The 22,836-nt window shown below is 40.0% G+C and overlaps 1 protein-coding gene across 3 annotated transcripts in view; it reads left to right on the forward strand.

Moving 5' to 3' along the window:
* Window positions 1–22,836, forward strand: part of LOC135697463 (cytotoxic granule associated RNA binding protein TIA1) — a 1,329,144-nt gene that overhangs the window by 1,301,054 nt on the left and 5,254 nt on the right. For all 3 annotated transcript variants that reach the window (XM_065217205.1, XM_065217206.1, XM_065217204.1), the window contains one exon: window positions 22,596–22,788. In XM_065217205.1, the coding sequence (XP_065073277.1) occupies window positions 22,596–22,788 (193 nt within the window). The remainder of the gene's footprint in view (window positions 1–22,595; window positions 22,789–22,836) is intronic.

Raw genomic sequence — 22,836 nt, forward strand, 5'->3', positions numbered from 1 at the left:
ACTTATCCCGGTTAGATTTAAGTTCATGAAAATGATGATTACCCCTAGGTTTGAGCTGGATGATTTATCTCTAAGATAATCAAGTACATTGACTTCAGCGTGAGAGGTATGGATTCAGATCTTTATATTTTACAGGCTAATCAAGGTATTCTACGATATCCTGACTAATTTTGTGTACCTGATTAGCACAAAGTGCAGCAATATTTTTAATTTATCTCTGGACCAATCATCTCATGATTTTTTTAAGTTCGTTGATTGTGTACGGTGTCGAACATTTTCAGGCCAAGCATGATCGGGTATGCAAGGAGTTTGAGATCGGACATTTTTTAATAGGCATGAATTTACTTCTCTATCTTCAAGTAGCTTCGTGACAAGATATGTTCCGGTTAGGCTTTATATTAACACTACTTTACTCGGAAAATGTTCATCCAATGACAAACAAAAAATTCTAAAAAAAAACTCTGTAAGCTATCTTGGTAGCTCCACATGCTCCAACAAGTGAAAGAATAGAATAGATTTGTTTTGTAATTTTGAGGAATATTGATACTTTACCACAGTGAAAGCATAATATGAAAATTGTAAATAGAAGTGTAAACAAATGAATATAATTGTGTATATTAAAAAAATTGATTGCTTCCATGTAAAATTGCAAGTTTTATAAGGGTTTAAATGATTCTTGAAGATCAAATTATGGCCTTCAAGACTATGATAAAACCAAAATTGTTACTTAGGATGAGTATATCTTTAGATCTAAGACTTGATTTTTGGTATCCTGTACTGTGGAAAAGTACAAAATTCCAGCATTAAAGAAATATTCAAGATTCTATGACAAATAATTACACTTATAAGAACTAATCGGACTTATAATATATATTGAAAAAATTCGATTAATTCCCTGTTGTTCCCTGTCCCCTGTCCCCCATGGATCAGTCAGTCCAGTGTGTTAGCCAACTGGAAGAGAACCTTATCTAAGGAGAATTGTGAAGCGCAAGAGATTAAAATAAGAAATAATTTTAGAAATCTTGAACTTGATTCAATTGATAATTGTTGAAAATCTCGATACTCCGTAGTCAGAACTAACAAGAATTTTTAAAAATAGGTATGCAAGAACCCAAGTAACATTGCAAGTTTTATCAAGGTTTTAAAGCGTTATACAAGTCCAATTCATGGTCTACAGAACCCTCATAAAACCAAAATTGTTACTTGGGAAACTTTCTATGATTCTGAGGCTTTGACATTTGCTTAGAAACTAAGGTCCCAGGCAGAGTGAAAGATGGCGACCGAGCTGACCAGGGAAAATAATAACAATCATTAATAAAATATTGTAACTTATAAAAAATTTCGTGATCCTAGATTTTGAGAAAAAAAACGGAGTCGTACCGAGAAAAATACTGAAAATAGGGGATTATGAAAAATTTCCATGATCCTACATTTCAAAACCGGCTTTGGAAAATTGTCTTGACCCTGGAACCCGACTGAGAATTGTCAGGTTTCAAACAATTTAAAGAATATTTCATAGAATTTTGACACGAATACCTATGATAGTTTTTACGAAAATTTGAAATGCATTTAAGTGTTGATTTAAAAAAAAATACTAAAGAGAATTCCGACAAAAATATTGGAAAAATTGCAAGGAGGTTTGGCAAGAATATTGAGACGAATTCAAAGGGATTTCTAGAGAGATTGAGAAAGGAAGTTCTGAATCGAACTCCTTTGCTGTTCTAAGTATAATTCCAAGGGAGTGGAGCTCTACGGAGAACTTCGAGGAAAGTTTCAAGGAAATTTTGAAGAGAAATTGTATTGGGATCTTGAGGAGAACAGCAGAGAATGAGAAGTCTAAGAGAATTCTTATGTGAATGAGAATTATTAGTAGAATTTAAAGGAACGGATTCAAGGGTATTTCGAGAAAAATATCAAAGGAATTATAATCTGAAAATAGACGAAAATACTAAGACTAAAACATTCTAAGGGATTTCTGAGGAGAATTCGACGGGATTGCTGAAGTAATTTCCAAAGAAATTCTGAGTAGAAATTTGAAAATTCTTAGGAGAGTCTCAAGGGAATCCCAAAGCAAATTTCACGTTAGTTACGAGAAGAGTTTTCAGTGATTTTAACAAGAATTTCATGATAATTCTGAGTAGAATTCCACGGTAATGCTGAGTTGAATACCATAGAAATTCTAAAAATAATCAGAGTTGGTTGGAAATGCTATCTAACATGAAGCTTTAGTGTGATAATTTATTAGCTGGAGAATGCTCTTAGATGAGGGTAGATAGATAGTTCTGTTAGAGTACGGCAGTATGAAAATTGAATACAAGTTGAAAATGAGCGAAGGGCCATTAACGCGACAATACAAAGTCAAACGCACACTTTTTGCCTAACCCGTGCGATGTACGCGGAGATTTGAAGTATGTCTTCAAATCTACAGGCAAAAAGTGTGCGCCCGTCTTTGCTCATTACTGTCTGCGGCAGTGGAATAGTTCTAGCGACGATTTATCACTACCTCATATACTGCCGTACTCTAACGGAATTATCTACCTACCCTTCTTCTAAGATCATTCTCTAGCTATTAAATTATCACACTAAAGCTTCATGTAAGATAGCATTTCTAACAAACTCTGAAAATCGCAAACTTTGCGTATGAAGTAACATAAAAACACTTTGAATCTAAAATTAATGTTTGATTTAAAACCGTAAAAAGTAAAATCCCAGATTTTTTTAGTTGGGTGCCGATTTTACACTTACTGTAAACCTAAGGTAAATTGACACTGGAGTGAATTGATTGAACAAATTGCTGAAAATAAGTTCGTTTTTTAAAAGATTTAGAATTGCAAGATGATCATAAGTATGATTTAAAACCATTGATAAGTTTACATTAATCTGAGCTTCTTTATTGTTCCCACATTTATAGTTGCTAATAAATATATTGTTTTCAAATATGAATGATGTTTATGAGCTGTAATCACATCAACTCACATTCTGCATACATACTGTAAGTCAAAAATCAATCAAAAAAACGGTTGATCAATTTCACCTCAAAGCAGTATTTTCAAATTTTCAAATTTTCGAACAAAAATTATTCTAACCTTAGCTTAGGTAAATAATTTAACTAATTAATCTACTAGGTTTTGTGATTTGTGAACCAGAAATGTTTTAAAAAATAAAATAATTGAAAATACAGTACAAGCAAAGACAATAATTAGGGGACATCCATGAATTAAGTAGCATTTGAGGGGAGAGGAGGGTTATCAGAATTTGTAACCGGCCACGTATAAGGTAAAGCAAAATACGCTATAAGAAGGGAGGGAGTTTCTAAAATTGGTCAACAATATACTAGTCATTTATGGATGGTCCCTTACTTAAAATCGTGATTAATTTATAATGAGAGAGAGAAGGATTAGTAATTTCCATATAATTCCACTACCTTATTTGCTTATCCTTGACAGATACGTGTATTTCGTCTACAATGTGGAGACTTCTTCAGTGTCTTGTAATAAAAGTCGAGTATTAGTACAAGACACTGAAGAAGTCTGCACATTGTACACGAAATACGCGTATCTGTCAAGGATAAGCAAATAAGGTAGTGGAATTAAATGGAAATTACTAATCCTTCTCTCTCTCATTATACAGGTATACCACTAAGACGCCCACATTCATCAGGATTCGTGATTAATTTGCCCCCAGTTTACGGAATCTTTTGACGTAGGACTACGTCTGTGATTTCTATATGGGGGTACACTTTGTGAAAATCTAAAAAGGAACTTGTAACAAAATTATGAAAGATTTGGAACGTTAATAACTCAGCTTCCCCTGGACCAATTTCAATAATTGTATCACCAATCGATCAGAAATATTTCTACGCATCGCAAATTCAAGATTTTACCATTTTTAAAAATATCACTATTGAAAATTGCACGAATGTGCAGTTGTTGCTATGATAGTTAAAATTATCACCGATTGCCTGGGAAAAGCGATTGCCTTAACACATATTTCAAAGTTGAATTCCATCCGGTCTCACCAAACGGTGTTTATTCAATCACCGCGTGGTGAGTGGTGGTGTTCTCCAGTAGCAAGCAGTGAGCTGCAGCTCACATGAGCATCCATAGAAGGAGGAAGAAGCCGCACCGCTATTGATCGGAATCAGAAGCTCTTCGTAAGTCGCTGTGGGCCATCTATATCAAGCGCGTCATACTCAAGAGTATAAACAGAGAGAACCCCGCTCAAATTCCTATTTCTACACAAAACACAAGCTTTTGCTGCAGTTAACAAATAAGATTTATTATATAAGACCACATAGTCCTACGTCAACATTGCGTACAACCCCATAGGGCTGTCACTTGTAGTTTTTTCAAAGTCGGGCATCTTGCATATTTTCTTTTAAGACTCATGCAGGTTACATCCGAATTGGAGTAAGGACGAACAATCAGTGTTTGAAATATTGTTGAGTCACTAAAATACGACGAACTACTGATGGTAATTATGCAGGAAAAGGGCAAGTATTTCTTTTGGTAAAGACTTGACCTTCAATAATTTATTCTGAAAATCTGACGTAAAAATTTGACCATTTGTTAAGGTTTATTGACTGACTGTAAAAGAGCTATAACCTTCTAACCCCTTAAAGCTGCTTGCAATCATCATCATGCAAAAGCAAACTGATTTTTTTTTCACTGCCGCTATACTGCCTTGTGCAGCATAACAGTGTCCCACCATTAGCATTTTTGGCGAAAATGAGTTATACATTGGAATTGATTGTCAACTACCATCGCTTTACAATACACACGAAAAGTTTACGAAATACCAAAACTATGGTGTAGCCTCCATAAGAACTCGTAGAAAAATAATTCTTCAATAGAATTTTTCTCAGCTTACTGTTGTAACGAATGGGACAACTATGCTGTAGCAGATTTCTTCAAAGAATCCGTGTTGTTTGCAGCTGACACCAACGTTGAAATATAATCTCCAAATGCACGAATGTCCACCATTGGAAGCTGACACTGGTAGAAAGCCCAGTCGAATGTCACTCCAGCTGGAAGCGTATCCGCCAAACTCTTGTAGCAAGTTTGGAATTGATAAGTGAGTCTCCATACCGAATGTCTGACAGAGACTGCATGGATTCTGAACCCCCAAACCTAAGTTGATCAGATTATCCAGCTTATCTGCGCTCAGCATAAACTTCGGCCAACCGAAAGTGTCTGCCGGAAGCTGCGGACGGACGACGGGTGAAGGAGATGACTATATGTTCCCTGAACTTATTTTCTAAGTGGTGCCTGAACACTAAGTGTTCACTGACATTAGTTATAGGTTTCCTTATTTTCGCTAAACAGGCATGGAAAATCATTTGCATTCATTTCATACATTCATATACATTCATTTGCCTCTAACTTTTTTCATCAACAGCATTCCACAAAATGATGCATAGAGCTTTTGTAGGTTTTGTTATTAACTCGTTCATAACTCAAATCTGTATCTCTTATGCATCACGAACTAGAGCGGGCAGAACGTGTTACTGTTTTTCAGTGAATGTAAAATACATTCACTGAAAAACAGTAGTGGCTTCTGATTGCTCTGGTTCGTGATTTATAAGAGATACGGATTTGACTTGTTACCAAAAATTGTAGCTAATAACAAAACCTACAAAAGCTCTATACATCATTTTGCGGAGTACTGTCGAAGAAAAAAGTAAGAGGCAAATGAATGTAAATGAATGCACGAAATGAATGCAAATGATTTTCCATGCCTGGGTGCTGATCTCTAAACTATTGTTTGCACTTTTCTAGATGTTCCCTAGACTTTTCTAGGTGTTCTCAAGAACTTTTGAACATCTCCAAGCGATCCCTGAAGTTATATGTGCTCTTTGAGAGATCCCTGCACTTCGCTAGGTGTTTCCTGAGCTAAACTAAGTGATGTCTAAACTTTTGATAGATGATGTTTGAAGTATTATAATTGTTCCTGAAAATTCAAGATGTTACATGAGCTTTTGTTTAAATGATCTCTGAACTTCTTCAAGTGATCCTTGGACTTTTCTTGGTGTTCTGTGAGCTTCTATAAATGTTGTCTATTGTTATTATTAGAAATGTAATGGCCCATAAGTTTTGGGGTACTGATTTTTCAAAAAGACACAATCTCTAATTTCACTCATCTTTGAGGAAGCCTCAGACATCAATGAGCATGTCCTAGAAATGTTTAAAGTAACACTATTATTTTAATTTTAATGATTGTCATCATGAGTAAACTCGATCGATCATTGAAATAAACATTTATATTCGTAACTCGATGCCCTCTGTCGATGGCTCCTTCAAATTATTCAACTGATAATAAAAAAGTTATCTTCATTGACTTTCTAGGAATAATAAAAAAAAACACATTTGTAGAGCAGATAAATTCAGGGGAAATTATAACGAGGATCACACCAATAATTTAATTAAAGCCATATCCTACTCGTTTTCGATAAGAGTTAATTTAGGCTCTATTGAAGGGTGTATTTTCTAAAAGTATATTTAACAATAAGTGGTAGTTGGAACATGGTTTTGCAAAACACACCCCTATGAACCCGAATCCCGGAACACAAACCGACTTCACTAAATAAGATACGGGGTTTATCTTATCTCCATACCTTTGGTAAATTATCTTCCCAAGCATTGCACAACATTGGTCGTCTTTTTCCTTTTCCCCCACGACGACGTCAATCGTGTAAAACAACAATGTAAATTGGTGGGCGTACATGGGGTGCACATCTACCAACCCTTCCAATTAAATTTCTCGCTTTAATTGCTTTCCTGTCTTCAACTTGATATACGTGTGGTTGTGCGGACGTACGAGCGAGCGACTGTGTGTACGTGTGACAATCTCGATGTACTAACCCATCCCGTTCGTCAAGCGATCCCATTTCAAGCCAAGTACTTTTATTCCATTTTGTTGTATGTCGTATTTCTGTCCCCAAACTATCCACCGCTACACAACCTGCCCCCCTTCTCAACACTTTCGATAGTTCTATCGCTGGTTTGTGTCAACTTACGCCCCCCTGCTCTCCCCTAAACCAACCGTTTCCCGTTTAGGAAATCCCAATGAAGACGATCATGTGTGCACTTCATGCAAAATTCAGAAATACACATAAATCTTGTTGATGTAACTCTTTCTCTGTCTATTTCCTATTTCCCACTCCACTCTCTCCAGACAGGCTCAGGTCCGTTCTCATGAAAATTGTCCTCCTGTTGTAGTAGATCGTTCTCGCTTCTCGTTTGACTACCGTCACTTACACTCTACCCTCTTTCCCTGTCATTTTCCCTATCCGATTGTGTGTGGACAACTATTCATCGGGGTAAAATTTCGGCATCCATGTCCTCCGGAAAATGTGTACTCGCTAGTTTGCCCTGTCCCTGGCTGGCGCAACCCTTTGGGAGCGTAAGAACAGAGAGAGAAAAAAGCGGAAAAAATCACCTACCCCTAGCTCCATGAGACATGGGGACACAACCCGGAAAGCCCTTTGGCGTTGTTTGGGAAAATTTATTAGAAAAATCAAGTGTTCCCCCGTCTCGAGTTTGATGCAATCGTTTTATTTGAACGCTGCTAGACACGGAACCTTCCAAAACAAAACACAAAAAAGTGGCACACAGACATACACACAGACCAAACCAACTCACCAACAGAGCATTACCACCTCCGACCTCTTTCGTAAATAGCAGCATAGTCACTCTCAACCCTATTTTCCCACCACTTTATCGTATAAATTAAAATCCACATCCATCGTCTCCGGTTTTTTCCTTCGTTTTAAAACTATAAAACTCCAATATATACACGTTTACCCTGAAATATAAATTTTTCAAACAAAGAGAGAGAGAGGAAAAAAACTAATTCTGACATTATTTATGTTACCCACGCCTTTTTGCAGTAGAGCTTTAATGCTTGAGTTGAATTCAACACACACATTCACAAAAAATAGAAAAAAATAACTAGAAAAAAATCCGTAGACCTATTTACCTGCGCGCGGCCAGAATATGCTTTATGTAAGTTTTACGGTGCATGTTACCGCTGAAATTAATTATAATTATTTTCCTCCACTCTTTTCTCCATCTTCTGCTTTACTTTTTCCTCCCCCTGCTGGCATAAAACTACTACTGCTACTAATACTACTATTGCTACTTTTACTATCATTCTTTTGTTCACTCTCTTCGCATATAGCCCTAGAATTGATTTCAACACCGCTAACACCTTTTACCATCGAACATTCCCGGTGCAGCCAAAACTGCTAATTAGCTTCCTCTATTTCGTTGAAAATGACGTCATATTCGCGGTGCGACACTAACTCAAATCCGGTCAACACACCCACCATCTCACACATACGGTTTAAACCTGTCCAGTGGCTAGTAGTTGAGGAATGCGTTTTTCAGTTTCGACGAAAACGAAAACATGTACATATCTCCCAAATACAATCGAATGCAATACTTTTCTCCTAACGTCTGTCTACCCACGATCACTACTCTCGATGTACTTTAGTAACAATATCCTCTTTTTTCGTACGACCTGTGTGTGTGATAATTAGCATGTGTAAAACTATTTTACTCTCATATTGTTGTTGTTGTTGTTGTTGTTGATGTTGTTGATAAACCGATACCGATTTGCATTTGAAAACGAACTAGGGAAAATGATGGCTTCGGAATGACAGACTTTTTTCGGCAACCCAAATTGAATCGCTAATTTCATTGGATTTTCTCACGTAAACACTTCCCTGAATGCATTCAAACTATTTTTTAGGCTTTCAGCTTCAATTTGATTATATTTTTACCACTGAGAAAAAGCAATCTAGCAAGGTTTTCTTGAAATGCAACACACGCACTACAAAATGCTGCTGATTTCAAGTTGCCGATGAAAACACAGCTGTTTAAAACGCAGCTCAAATAGAAAGGTTGCCGAATAAAAAGGTGTTGCCCACATTAGTCTCTCTCACTAGAGAAGTTTGGAACTTTGTAAAAGCGTTTCAAAACAGTTTTTGATAATTATTTCGACTGAAATTGTTAGAGCAGCCGACAGCAAAAGATTGTAAACAAACCAATACTGCATATGTGTGCGTTCCTGAGAGAAAGAGGCTGTAGCAAGATGGTCGCTGCTTAAGTTGCCGAGAATACGTAAATTCCCCTATTTGTTTGGGTATCTTTTAAGGGGTTCACGTCAGAAGGTTTCATTCGAGATCGAATGAAATGTTAGGGGATTAAAGGTTGAAAGGACAAAATTTTGGAGGAAGCGTTTGTGTACTTAATCATAGCTGTTGCGAAATGAGTTAAATCGGATGCGATTTATGGGTAGGGGAAACTGGACTTACTGGATCCCTGGGTACACTTGGGTCCCTCTGTTTTCTTAAAATAGGGGAAAAGTTCTCTTCGGCAATACCTTAACCTATTATCGTCAGGGGGGTCCTTGAGAGCTCAATTTTGACATGTGGATACATTGTGTTTCAGAGCAACTATTGGCCAAATTTGAGTGCTCTAGGACTTTGTTTACCCCCCTGACGATAATAGGTTAAGGTATTGCCGAAGCCAACTTTTCCCCTATCTATTTTCAGGAAAGTTACTTTTGGCTAAAAAAATGTTTTATGAAATTATGGAATAATAAGATATTATAGTAATGTTTTGTTTATGTAAGCAACAAGAAAAGATTGTGAAGTTTATGTTTGACACACAATACCTTCCAATTTTGCTACATGAGAGTCGGAATAAGCGATTTTGTCATTTATCTCATCCACTCTTCGCTCTTCACTCTTCGCGAAGATGCGATCATAAAAGCGCTCATTGTAACTCTATCAAAGCTAAATTTGCAGGTTTTATGTATCAAACACAAACGTCACAATCTCATCACATCATAAAGGGTGTCCACGATGAAATTGCCACACTATGAAATTGCTCTAACTTTTTAACCGTTGGGTAGAATTTAATGAAAATTTGGGTGGGTGGATTTAGTTCATAGTGCATTATTTACATCCTGCAAGTTTTAAAGTCCTGTGATCAAAACTCGCGGAAATGGAGTCGAAAGAACAGCTCGTTCGTGATAAAATCTTGCGCATTCATCATGAGAACAAGGATCTCTCGCATCGTTCCATCGCTAAAACGTTGGGAATCGCGAATTCCACGGTGTCGCGAGTGATTAAGCGGTTCGAGGAACGGTTGACCACCGATCGGAAGCCCAGAAGTGAAGGAAAAAGTATTCCGTACAACACCAAAAATCACAACCGCGTAGTTGGGGCCTTCAACCGAAATCCGAACGCCTCCGTTAGGGATGTGGCTAAGAAGCTGCACCTAAGCCGAAGTTTTGTCCCGAAGGCCAAAACTAAGGCTGGGCTTCGAACGTTCAAGGTACAAAAGGCCCCTAAGCGCGACGAGAAGCAGAACAAGTCCGCCAAAACCCGTGCCAGGAAGTTGTACCTCAACATGCTGACGAAAGTTGAATGCTGCATCATGGACAACGAAACATATGTGAAGGCCGACTTCAAACAGATCACCGGCAACCTGTTTTCACGGCCAAGGATAAGTTCAGCGTTCCGAAGCATGTCCGCACTCAGAAGATGTCCAAATTTGCGAAGAAATTCCTGGTTTGGCAAGCCATCTGCACGTGCGGGAAGCGGAGTGCACCTTTCGTGACCCAGGACACGATGAACGGACAGGTGTACATAAAAGAGTGCCTCCAGAAGCAGCTGCTTCCTCTCCTGAAGGCCCACAACGTCCCAACAATCTTCTGGCCGGATTTGGCCTCATGCCACTACTCCAAGGACGTGCTGAAGTGGTATGCGGACAATAAGGTCAATTTCGTGCCGAAAATGTTCAACCCTCCCAACACTCCGGAGCTCCGCCCCATCGAGAAGTACCTGGCGATTATGAAGCAGCACCTTCTTAAACGACCTAAGGTAGTGAAGACAGTCGAGGAACTGAAGAAAGTATGGGTTTACATGCAAAAAACGGTTGATTCACAGGTTGTGCAGAATCTTATGGCCGGGGTTAAGGCCAAGGTGCGGGCATTTGCGTATGGACTGTAAATAAAACACGAGTAAAATGGTAAAATGAAGTTTAATAGTTATTTCTCAATCCCTGAAAATTTGATGGCAATCGGATGAAAACTCGAATTTTGCGAATCAATTTTGTGTGTGGCAATTTCATCGTGGACACCCATTTTTCCGTGTCATGGACATTTCCCAACAAACATTGAATTAGAGCTTATTCAGGCAAACGTAAGCTTCTTCAGCTAAAAAATAGCTTATTCAGCTGTTGATCAACTCAAATTGTTTGTTGGGTTACCACTGCGACCAGTGTTTTGATCTATGGTGTATCCTCTTTTTACTGTTTGCCGTGTGTTTCGATGATCAACCACTATGTAGAGTGGTCTTCATCATTGGTCATCGGCATTATCCCAAAATGGAATTGCACTTCGAATGAAGTTTACAACTTTATTGGGTATACTGGTCCAAAATTCTCCAACTACGGTGAGTCATTTATCAAGAAATCTGCATCGTTTATTAAATAGTGCATCGCAATCACATAATAAATGTTCAGAGCTTTCGCTCTCCAAATTACCAAAGCAACATCTATCGTCGCTAAGCTTTCCAATATTTTTTTTAAATGATATTTACTAGGACAATGTCCTGTTATTAATCCAGTGTAGGTGCTTAAATCTTTTTTGGAAAGATTGAGTAACCTTTGCGTACTCAAAACGTTGGGCTTAATGAATCGTTTAGATTGCCGGGCTGTTGAGGTACTATTTCAATTGGATTGTATCTTGCTTTTTTCCCAGTTCTATAATTCCATTTTCAGATTAGAAGGCAATAGACCAATAAACGATTCGGGACCAATAAATTGCTGGGATGAGCCAAGCTTTGCTAATTGATCAGCTTTTTCATTTCCTTCAATGCCGCAATCACCAGGAACCCAATATAGATTTACCTTGTTACGACAGGACAATTTCTAAAGTTGATTATAGCATTCCCACACTAACTTTGAAGTGTAGATCTTTGATTTAACGGCATTCAATGCTGCTTGACTGTCCGAAAAAATGCATATGTTTGCATTCCTATAATTTCTTTTTAAACATATTTCTACACATTCTAGAATCGCAAATATCGTGGTGGACAGGTCGAACGATCCACCTTGCATTAAGCTCTACCATTTAGAGAAGGCTCTGATTGGGGACGCACCCGGCATAATTGACGCAAAAACCATCTCGGATGGCAATTATGACCGTGCATAGGAAATTTTAGCAGAAAGGTTTGAATATAAGCGAAGAATGGTTGATCATCTTATTTCTGGGCTGCTGAGCTTGAAGAAGTTGGCACATGAAAGTCACTACGAGCTAAGGGAGTTGATCGATTCATGTACGGGTCATGTCGAAAATTTGAAATTTTTGGGTCATGAATCTACTGGGGTAGGTCAACCAGGAAAAGTAGGTCAAGTGTCAAGCAAGCAGTCAAATGTGAAAGTTGACATCGTCTAGCAGTTGTGAATTTTGTGAAGGAAATCATCTGGCATTCAAGTGCTCAACGTTCAATAGTATGTCAGTGGAAGATCGGTGATCGGCTAGTGCGTGAAAAACAGGTTTGTTTTAATTGTTTGAGACGTGGACATCGAGGAGCTGATTGCAAATCAACGAAGTCATGCTCGAAGTGTAAGAGGAGGCATCACACCTTACTTCATGCGTAAGGCAGCTACAACCAAGGTTCCAGTGCAAGCGATCCCAAGGCATCCGATCAGCAGCAGATATCGCAATCTTCTACAGCAGTTCAATCAACCGACGTCAAAGCAACGCCAGAGAAAGTTTCCACCACCGTAGCTTCGAACATGGTCGAGAAGTCAGCAGTGCAGGTATTTTTGCGCTCACTGCCATGGTTAACGTTCTGGATAAGCAAGGAAACCCACATTAGTGTCGAGCACTTCTAGACAGCGGATCGCAGGCTAACTTTATTTCGGAAGCAATGCTTGAGAGTTTGCAGTTGGATCGAGAAAAGGTCAATATTCCTATTACCGGAGTGAACAGTCTCCGATCCAGCGTTCGACAGAAGGTCAAGGTTCAAATACTCGCAAAGCACAGTAATTTCAAATTGGATTTGGATTGCTTGGTTTCCCAAAAGGTTACTGGAATTCTACCAACGTTGGCAATAGACGTTGCTTCGTGGAATATCCCATCGGGGATTCAACTGGCAGATCCAGTATTCTACCGTCCAGGTCAAGTGGATTTACTTATTGGTATGGAATGGTATGACAATGTGCTTAAGCCAGGACGATTGAGGTTGTCTGAGGATCTACCTACACTCCAGGATTCGCAGTTTGGATGGCTAGTTGGTGGTAAATGTGCAAGTGGAGAAAGCCTTCAATGTGGAGCATGTGTATATTCTCTTGTCACAGTTGACGTCGAGTGATCAAGTGCAAAGATTTTGGGAAATCGAAAGTGTACCAGGTGATCAATGTGTAATGCCGGAAGCCGAACAGTGTGAACAAAATTTCCAATCTACGTTTCGTCGGAACGATGAAGGTCGATATATTGTCCAGCTTCCTCTCAAAGAATCGGTGAGTCAGCTTGGAGATTCGAGACCAATGGCCCTACGAAGTTCCTGCGCACTGGAGTCTAAACTGCTGAAGAACCCGGAAGTTAAGAAACAATATGATGAATTTAGGGATGATCATGAACAACTGGGACATTGCAAGGAGATAAAGGAGAAGGATGATCCCAAAGGTTTCCAGAAATGGTATCTGCCACACCACGCGGTGCTCAAACCGTCAAGTTCTACAACCAAATGTCGTGTAGTGTTCGATGCCTCTGCTAAGATTGGTGGAATATCCCTAAACGATGTGATGATGATTGGGCCAACAATTCAACCCGATTTGTTGACGATTATCTTGAAGTTCTGCTTGTACCGGTACGTTCTAAGCGCCGATATTGCTAAAATGTGTCGACAAGTTCTCAAGGACAAATGCCATACCCCGCTTCTAACCATTTTCTACAGGAAGAATCAAACTGATCCGTTGCGGGTGTTGGAATCGCAAACCGTTACCTACGGGACAGCATCAACCCCATTTCTGGCCATTCGAACACTGTACCAGTTGGCGATAGATGAGGAAGATTTGCATCCTTTGGCGGCGGAGTTGGTGAAAAAGATGTTCTATGTAGACAACGTATTGTTCGGTGGTAATGACATAGGGGAGGTTATGCGTTATCGTGGTGGATTTCATCTCCACAAATGGGCAGCTAATGATGAGCTACTTTTAAAATCGATTCCTGCTGAAGATCGGGACAAACTGGTTAAAAACGAGGATACGAGTGCAAATGAAGTTATCAAGGCTCTTGAACTCATGTGGGACCCAATCAAGGATGAGTTCCTGTTCCTGGCACAATCGGACTGCAACAATCAGACACCAACGAAGCGTCAAGTGCTATCAGTAATTGCAAGGCGTTTTAATCCGCTTGGACTACTTTCACCGGTGATTGTTCTGGCAAAGGCTTTGATGGAGGAGTTGTGGAAAAACAAGCTCAAGTGGGACGACCAATTGGATGATGAACTGCTGAAGGATTGGAGGAACTTCCTCGCTGCATTGCCCTTCAATGAAGAATTCCGAGTGAGCCGACAAGTGGTGTCGAACGATGCAGTGCAGATTGAAATACACGGATGCTTCTAATTTAGCTTATGGGACATGCGTGTACATCCGTTCGATGATGCAAGATGGTACAGCCAGCATGAAGTTAGTAACAAGCAAGTCAAAGGTATGTCCTATCGCTCCCGTTTCAATCCCGAGAAAGGAATTATTGGCAGCTTTGCTCCTATATCGCCTGGTGTCAAAGGTTATCCGTGCCATGGATTTGGGGAACGTTCCAGTTATTCTTTGGTCCGACAGTCAAGTGGTATTGGCCTGGCTCAACCCAAGCAACACACATCCATCAAAATAGGTTGCTGCAACTTGATTGTGACTGAAATAAGGTGCATAAAAGTAACCACAACAGTTAAATGACAAGTGTGCTGCTAGGGAACAAGCCATTAGACAGGCTGCAAGTATTTTATAGAAACCGTGTGTCTGAGATAGTGTCAGAAAACAGCTTTGTGTGGAATTATGTCCGCTCCTTGAATAACCCAGCGGATATCGTGTCTCGAGGTATGTCAGCAAAGGCTCTTTCTACTAACAGCCTGTGGTGGAACGGACCATCTTTTCTGCACTCGACAACGTACGAAGAAGAAATCCCTGTAGAACTACAAGATGAAGAAATCCCGGTATTAAGGTTCGAAATAGTAGTCAACATAGCAACCCTTTATGAAGAGCTTCCGATACTAACGAAGTTTGAATCCTTCCGCAAGACTCAGATAATCGTCGCCTAAAGGGTGATACGGTCAAAATTTGGTCAATATCAACTTGACGTATTTCTTTCAATTTTGCATTTAAAAAACCTGAACACCCCTCATTTTGAAGGTGTGTGTGTGTAGAATGTTGCTCCTATTTTGATTTTGGAATTCACTCTTTAGTTGTCAAAATGCCGTCCAAGCAAGAAGAGCAGCGTATCAAAATTTTGCTCGCGCTTCGCGAAAATCCGAGCTACTCGCACGCAAAGTTGGCAAAATCGCTAAAAGTTGCCAAATCAACCGTTACAAATGTAATTAAAGTGTTAAGGGAACTTTTGTCGACAGCCAGGAAGTCTGGATCGGGGGGGAAATCGAAAACCGGAAGCCGCTGAGACGACAAAGAGAGTTGCCGGTAGTTTCAAGCGAAACCCTAACCTCTCTCTCCGAGATGCCGCAAATAAGCTGGGTGTATCGTCTACAACCGTGCATCGAGCCAAAAAACGAGCCGGACTATCGGCTTACAAGAAGGTAGTGACTCCAAATCGCGATGATAAACAAAATACGACGGCCAAAGCGCGATCCCAGAGGCTGTACACGACGATGCTGACAAAGTTTGACTGCGTGGTAATGGACGACGAAACCTACGTCAAAGCCGACTACAAGCAGCTTCCGGGACAGGAGTTTTATACGGCAAAAGGAAGGGGCAAGGTAGCAGATGTTTTCAAGCACATGAAACTGTCAAAGTTCGCAAAGAAATATCTGGTTTGGCAAGCCATCTGTACCTGTGGCTTAAAAAGCAGCATTTTCATAGCTTCCGGGACTGTCAACCAAGAAATTTACGTGAAAGAGTGTTTGAATAAACGTCTGCTGCCTTTCCTGAAGAAACACGGTTGTTCCGTACTGTTTTGGCCGGATTTGGCATCTTGCCATTACGGTAAAAAGGCCATGGAGTGGTACGCCGCCAACAACGTGCAAGTGGTTCCCAAGGACAAGAACCCTCCCAACACGCCAGAGCTCCGCCCAATTGAGAAATACTGGGCTATTGTCAAGCGGAACCTAAAGAAGACCAAAAAAACTGCTAAGGGCGAGCAGCAGTTCAAGGCAAACTGGCTTTCTGCGGCGAAGAAGGTGGACAAGGTGGCTGTACAAAATCTGATGGCAGGGGTCAAGCGTAAGGCCCGGCAATTCGGATTTGGAAAAGCGGAAGCCTAACTGAATATTTTTCCTGAATTTTATACTAATTGAACTTGAAAAAGAAATTTAATTTGATTTTTTAAATAAACGATTTCACCGATTTACACGCGTTTTCCCTTGACCAAATTTTGACCGTATCACCCTTTACGTCATTCGCTTTATCTCAAATTGTCGTTTGAAGATTGGTGAACGAAGTTCTACATTGTCTCCAACAATTCCTGAATTAAGAGAAGCAACGAATCGAATTATTCAAGTGATTCAAAGGCATCAACTACAAGATGAGATCAAACGAGTTCAAGCTGGAGAACCGTGCAAGCGAATCGGCAATCTGAATCCATTTCTTGACGAAGGGCTACTACACGTAGGAGGAAGAATTCGAAACAGCAACTTACCTTACGAAGCGAAACACAAATTGATCGTTCCGGACAAGCACCCTGTTACAAGAAGATTAATTGCTGCAACCACAAGGAAAACCTGCATGCTGGCCCCAGTAGTGTAATTTCTGCCCTCAGAGAACTCTATTGGATATTGAATGCAAAGACAACTGTACGCAAGGTCACCAGAAGTTGCATCACGTGCTTCAAATCAAATCCAAGGCTGGCTGGTCAATTCATGGGAGACCTGCCTTCTTATCGGGTCAACATGGCACCTACGTTCTTGAAAGTTGTTATCGATTTCGCTGGACCAATTTACATAAAGCAAACCGCTAGAAAGGAAGTTCCAGTGAAAGGCTACATCTGTGTATTTGTCTGTATGGTATCGAAGGCAATACATCTCAAAGCAGTGGAGAACTTATCAACCGACGCATTTTTTGCAGCACTACAGCGATTCGTCTCCAGAAGAGGAGTTCCGGAAGAGGTGTATGTATAGTGATAATGGAACCAATTTCATTGGCGGAGCTTCGTGAGCTATACCAGCTCTTCAAGTCGGACATCACTGACGGAAAGCTATCAGATTATTGCCAAGTTTGTTATAGTCAGTCAAAGTCTCTTTATAGTGAGACCGATTTCCTATTATTTTAGCTCGGTTAAATAGTTTACGACCCTTTTTCCTTAGCTTTTCTAATACGACATTACACCAGGATACACCTTTATTAGTAGAGCGTTCCTTTATAGAACAACTTGCATAATAAGCTTGTTTAATTTCAGATGCCTTTTCCAACTTATCATTGGTGCTTATATTATCCATAGAAACATCCCATTGTACGGAGAGATTGGAGTTGTGTAGCTCCCAATTTGTTTTCCTAGGATTACGATAGGTTTCCTTGATTATATCATTTGCTTTATATTCAAATAGAATTTGTCTATGATCAGATAATGAAATTTCATCTGATACATGCCAGTTTATTACCCGATCTGAAAGAGCAGAGCTACATAACGTTAAATCCAAAACTTCCTCTCTTATTGCATTAGTAAATGTTGGAGAATTACCCCTATTACATATATCGATATTCTATAAAGAATTCACATCCGATGATAAAGGCCTTATTTTGGCCTTTGCAGCATGAAACGAAGGCTGCAATTTCTGGATGAGGTACGTCATCAACGTCACCAGGAAGGAAAATACGCCGGTGCAACACAAAACGTTGTTTTCCCCCGCGTAGTTGGCACCTCTATAGTAACTGCAACAATGTCTCTGTTGATGAATCCTGTAATTGGTGTCATTTTTATATTATTAGCAGCTCTTGGTAATAGTTGTGTATCGTCATAAATTAGCTTACACGATTGTGAAGGCATTCCAAAAATCCTGCTTTTGTGTGTCCATGGCTCCTGGAGGCAAGCAACATCCAGTTTGCTTTGAACAAATGTTTTGCTGAATATAGCTGAAGATCCCTTTGCGTGGTGAAGGTTTTCTTGTATGCGTTTTATGCTGTGTTTCGTCATCAGTTCAATTAGTGTTTCCTTTTGCTAGGCATTTTCTGCTCAATTTACATGGTATTGTGATTACCCGTCAGTTTGTATTGTTTTGTGTGGACTTGTATCGCTCGATATTTTTGTCCAGTATTTTCCGATGCATTTTGTGTACTTTGGGGAGCTGATCTTTTTCCATTTCCTTCGCTTGTTTCTGCAGTGGACTTATCTCAGTGACAGCAATCATCTTTATTGCATTGATCAGTATTGTCATCACCATTATCCACAATTTCAGAGTCCTCGTGGATCTCAGGAATTTACGACTGTTCTTTATCTCCCTCGATTATTCCATCACTATTTCGGATTTCTTCATCTTCCGCCTTTGTTGGAATTTTTGTCCTTATAAAAGCACTACCAAACTTGTAGTCCACAGTAAAATTGCATTCTTCTAGGGCTTTCATGGATACAGCATCAACAGTGAATACGAGGTCAGTGTGATGCTGTTTGACGATATACCTTTTGAGGATTCGACAGGCATCAACCATTAACCCCTCATTCTGGCTTTCCACCAAAGCAAGTATATCTTCAGTGCTATCCTCTGCACTTCGCGGGAAAAAGCCCAATAAAATTTCAGGTCGAGATATGTCTTTCTCGTCGACTGCAACGAGACAGGTATTTTCTCATGGTCTGATACTGGGAACTTCAGCCTTTAACCAGTCAGCCGTTTCATGGTTCTTGCAGATGAGAATCATATACCCCGGCCTGAACAAACAGTTCCCAAATTGTGGCTTAACTTTTTCTTTTCTTTGCTGAGCCACAATTTTCAATAACCCTGGTTGCCAAACAGTTTTGCCTGAGTGTACCGCATTAGGCATAAATACGTTAGGCATACGGACGTTAGGCATACGGACGTTAGGCATACGGACGATAGGCATACGGACGATAGGCATAATGGACGTTAGGCATAAAATACCTTGCTGCTGTGCAACTCCAGAAGCCTGTTTCAAGCATGGAAAACAATTTAAGCATTGTTTTCCATGCTCGAAACAGGTTTAGGCTAAAAAATGATACAAGTTAAACAAACATAGTTTATTTAATAAGCACAGTTTGGAATCCATTATTCCCTGAACGTCAGGGCCTTCATGACGTCAGGGGGTGACGATAATAGAATAAGGTACTGCCGAAGGCATTATTTACGCTATTTGCTCTAAAAGATATTAACTTTGAGATTTGGGCGTAATTGCTTTTGTAAACAAACACGTCCATCGCCGATTTCTCTTACATTGAAACGCAATATCGCGAACAAACCATACCAATTGATAGAGGAATCATTTATCTACCCGTGTGTGCTGTTATTTTTTAGATTGGGCTTTAATTTGCGAGAAATCGGCGATTGTCATGTTTGTTTACAAAAGCAATTACGCCCTAATCTCAAAGTTCTCCGGATATGTGTACCGTATGCGTGTTAAGTTTGCACCATTCAGTAATGTCAAAATTAAAAAACAAACTCATAAATTTCGTTTTCGAGTTTTTTTATTTATTCAAAGGGGGGATGTTTCTCAGAGTCTTAAAGTATGTTAATCATTGATCGCGTTTCCACTTGCTGCAAGTACGGCCTCTACACGCTTCCGGAATGCACGGCAGGTTCTAATAATGTAGTCTGGATCCATTGTCTGAGGCTTGCTGTACTCGGGTGGCGTTAAGAACAGGCCTTGGCCTTCATGACACGCCATATTGAGTAATCCAGCAGATTAAGATCGGGGCTGGATAGCGGCCACATATCCTTCACCCAGAACGGAAGATTTTTCCTGCAACCACTTCTGAGCGCGGTTCGAGGTGTGGCACGGAGCTTCATCTTGTTGAAATACAACATTTGGCTTCGGACCGTACTGTTCTTTGATCCACGGAAGAACATACTTACTTAAAATCCCGATGTAGACCTCCGTGTTGACCTTGTCGCCTTCTGGAATGAACACCGGGTCAATTTTTTTGCCATCGGAAGCCACCAATCCAAACACCATAACGCTAGCAGGATGCTTGGTCAGATAAACGTTCTTGTGCTCGTTGGCCACGTCTTTTACCGGAAGAAAACTAATATACCGGTCGGTGCTGGAATTTGATACGGGATCGACGGTAAACATGCCCTCGTCGGTGAACAGGATTACCGGATAAAAATCGCTTAAGGAAGTTCAAGATTTTCTAGCATCGTTCGACTCGTAGCTCCCGGATGCGGTTCGTAATCAAGTGAGTTTTTTTTTCCGTGCCCTCGACTTCGCCCCACAATCTTCCTTTACGATCTTCCGTGCTGTAAAGTCACTGATCCCGTGTTCCTTTGCCATTTTCCTTATTGAACGCACTGGATTCACCCGAATCATCCTTTTGATAGCAGCGATAACCCTCGGAACCCGAGCTGACCTCGGACGACCTGTGGCCACGCGGAGAGTTTTCCTTTTTTTCACGGTCTATGCCCTTTTGAGGGTCCACCGGGACACTCCCACGGCGATTGGAATGTATTTTTGCGACATTTGCGCTTGGAATAAATCACGAATACGCTGCCACTTCGTCATGGTGCAACTGTCAAACTAAGTAAATCATTTTCTTTTATACACAGCCTACTACGGCATGAGCTATAGAGCTTTTTGATGTTTAATCGGTGCACACTACTGCACCATTTAAATCGAACGAGTGCTAGCAAGAGGGAAACAGATTAGTGGGAAAACAAACCGTCCATTCATTCATGTGTGCTAGATAAAGAAAGATGATTAAACGTCAAAAAGATCTATAGGTTACGTGCATGCAAAGAAAACCAAGGCATTTTATGCACAAGTGAAACGGGAACCTTATTTGTACGATGGTGCAAACATTATCACGCATACGGTAGTTCAGATTGAAGTCTTACTTCCATTGATATGAGTAAGGGGGGAGGGGATGTAGTAAGCTCTCCCCCTCTCTTACTATGTTTATGAGATAAAACAATGGTTTTTAAATATTTCATATGAACATACGAAATTTATAAGATAAGAAAATCTGAAACTATTTCGGTTTAGACTTCCATTGACACCGGCAGTGTTGGCAGAAAAAGTGATTTTTGGCATTTAACTCAAACCATAAATATTTGAACTGTTATATATATATATTTTTTTTTAGACCTCCTAGCACCGTACTTCCTTGGGCAAAAGTTCTTAGGCACTTCCTATACTATATGTGTACATGGTTAGTTAGTTGCATGGTTAAAGCAAAATTGTGGTCTCCAGGAATGAAAATGCCAAACGTAGGTTTTCCCATACAAAATTCAAATGCAATGCGGAAAGCCGAGTTAAAACCAATCGTTCCCAAATTTTCCACAACTGGAATCTATCGAACCCATCACCACATGGGTCGGGACCAACGGTTTTACTGCCCTGCTCAAAGAAAGACGTTCCGGAGTTTGTTTTTCACCTCAGAAGAATCCCAACAACCTCAGCTGGGATTGAACCCAGACACACTGGGGTGAGAAAGACTCCATCCTGTGATGATAATGATGATCGTATGAATGAACCTACCAAAATCCAATAAAGGGCATTGTGTTCTTTCAACCTTTTATCCCTTGATCTTCTTCTATTTGACGTTTTCTTCTCCAACCTTTTATTAGTATGACAGGTCCTGTCAAACTGTTTTTAACAACTGCTTCGTACATCTTCTTCTGCTCCTTATTCAGTAATGCACATAAATATACTAAGCCGTTTAGAAGCCGACTGTCAATCGATTCACTTTTTTCGCGAATGACCCAAATTCAGAACCATCGCATCAATTTGCAACTCCGCCGAATCGCTCAATTTTCGTTGCCAAGCTTGATTCGTTCACCATAATAATATAAGCTTATATCTACCAATGAAGCAACTACGAAATGGCATATCACTTATATTGTTTTTAAAATAATCTACATACATTTTTACTAATCCAAATCGCGAAAGAACTGTAAAATATATTACGTGAATTCTATCTCCATTTTTAAGCTACATTAAACATTATAATCCGAAGACCCTAGAAATCATCATTCAGCTAAAGTTCCGCTGCAACAGAAAGTATTCAACATACCAAAAACTCAAATGTGATGATCCTTTCTAGGGCCAACGATTTAGAAAAAAAAACTTTATTCCTTTTTCCGAATTTTTGGCTAACGACAATTCTCAACTTCACTTTTCCTCATCTCAATTTCGATCTCGGAAGTGCAACGCATCTAACACGATGATAACACCGTTTTCCAATTGCAGTGAACGCCAAACCGCTTACCTTCGACGAGGTTTACAACCAAAGCAGTCCAACCAACTGTACCGTTTACTGCGGCGGCGTCGGTGGCACTCTGGCCGGCGGACTCAGCGAAGAGATCCTGCAGAAGACGTTCTCTCCGTTCGGTACCATCCAGGAAATCCGCGTCTTCAAGGACAAAGGATATGCATTTGTGAGGTAGGTTTAGACGCAGGTTTGAATAAGGGTTTGTTGTAGATGTCTAAC

The sequence above is a fragment of the Ochlerotatus camptorhynchus genome, unplaced genomic scaffold, assembly GCF_037179485.1.
Source record: "Ochlerotatus camptorhynchus isolate MF236.1 unplaced genomic scaffold, CSIRO-AGI_Acam_v1.1 ptg000070l, whole genome shotgun sequence".
NCBI classification, from domain to species: domain Eukaryota; kingdom Metazoa; phylum Arthropoda; class Insecta; order Diptera; family Culicidae; genus Ochlerotatus; species Ochlerotatus camptorhynchus.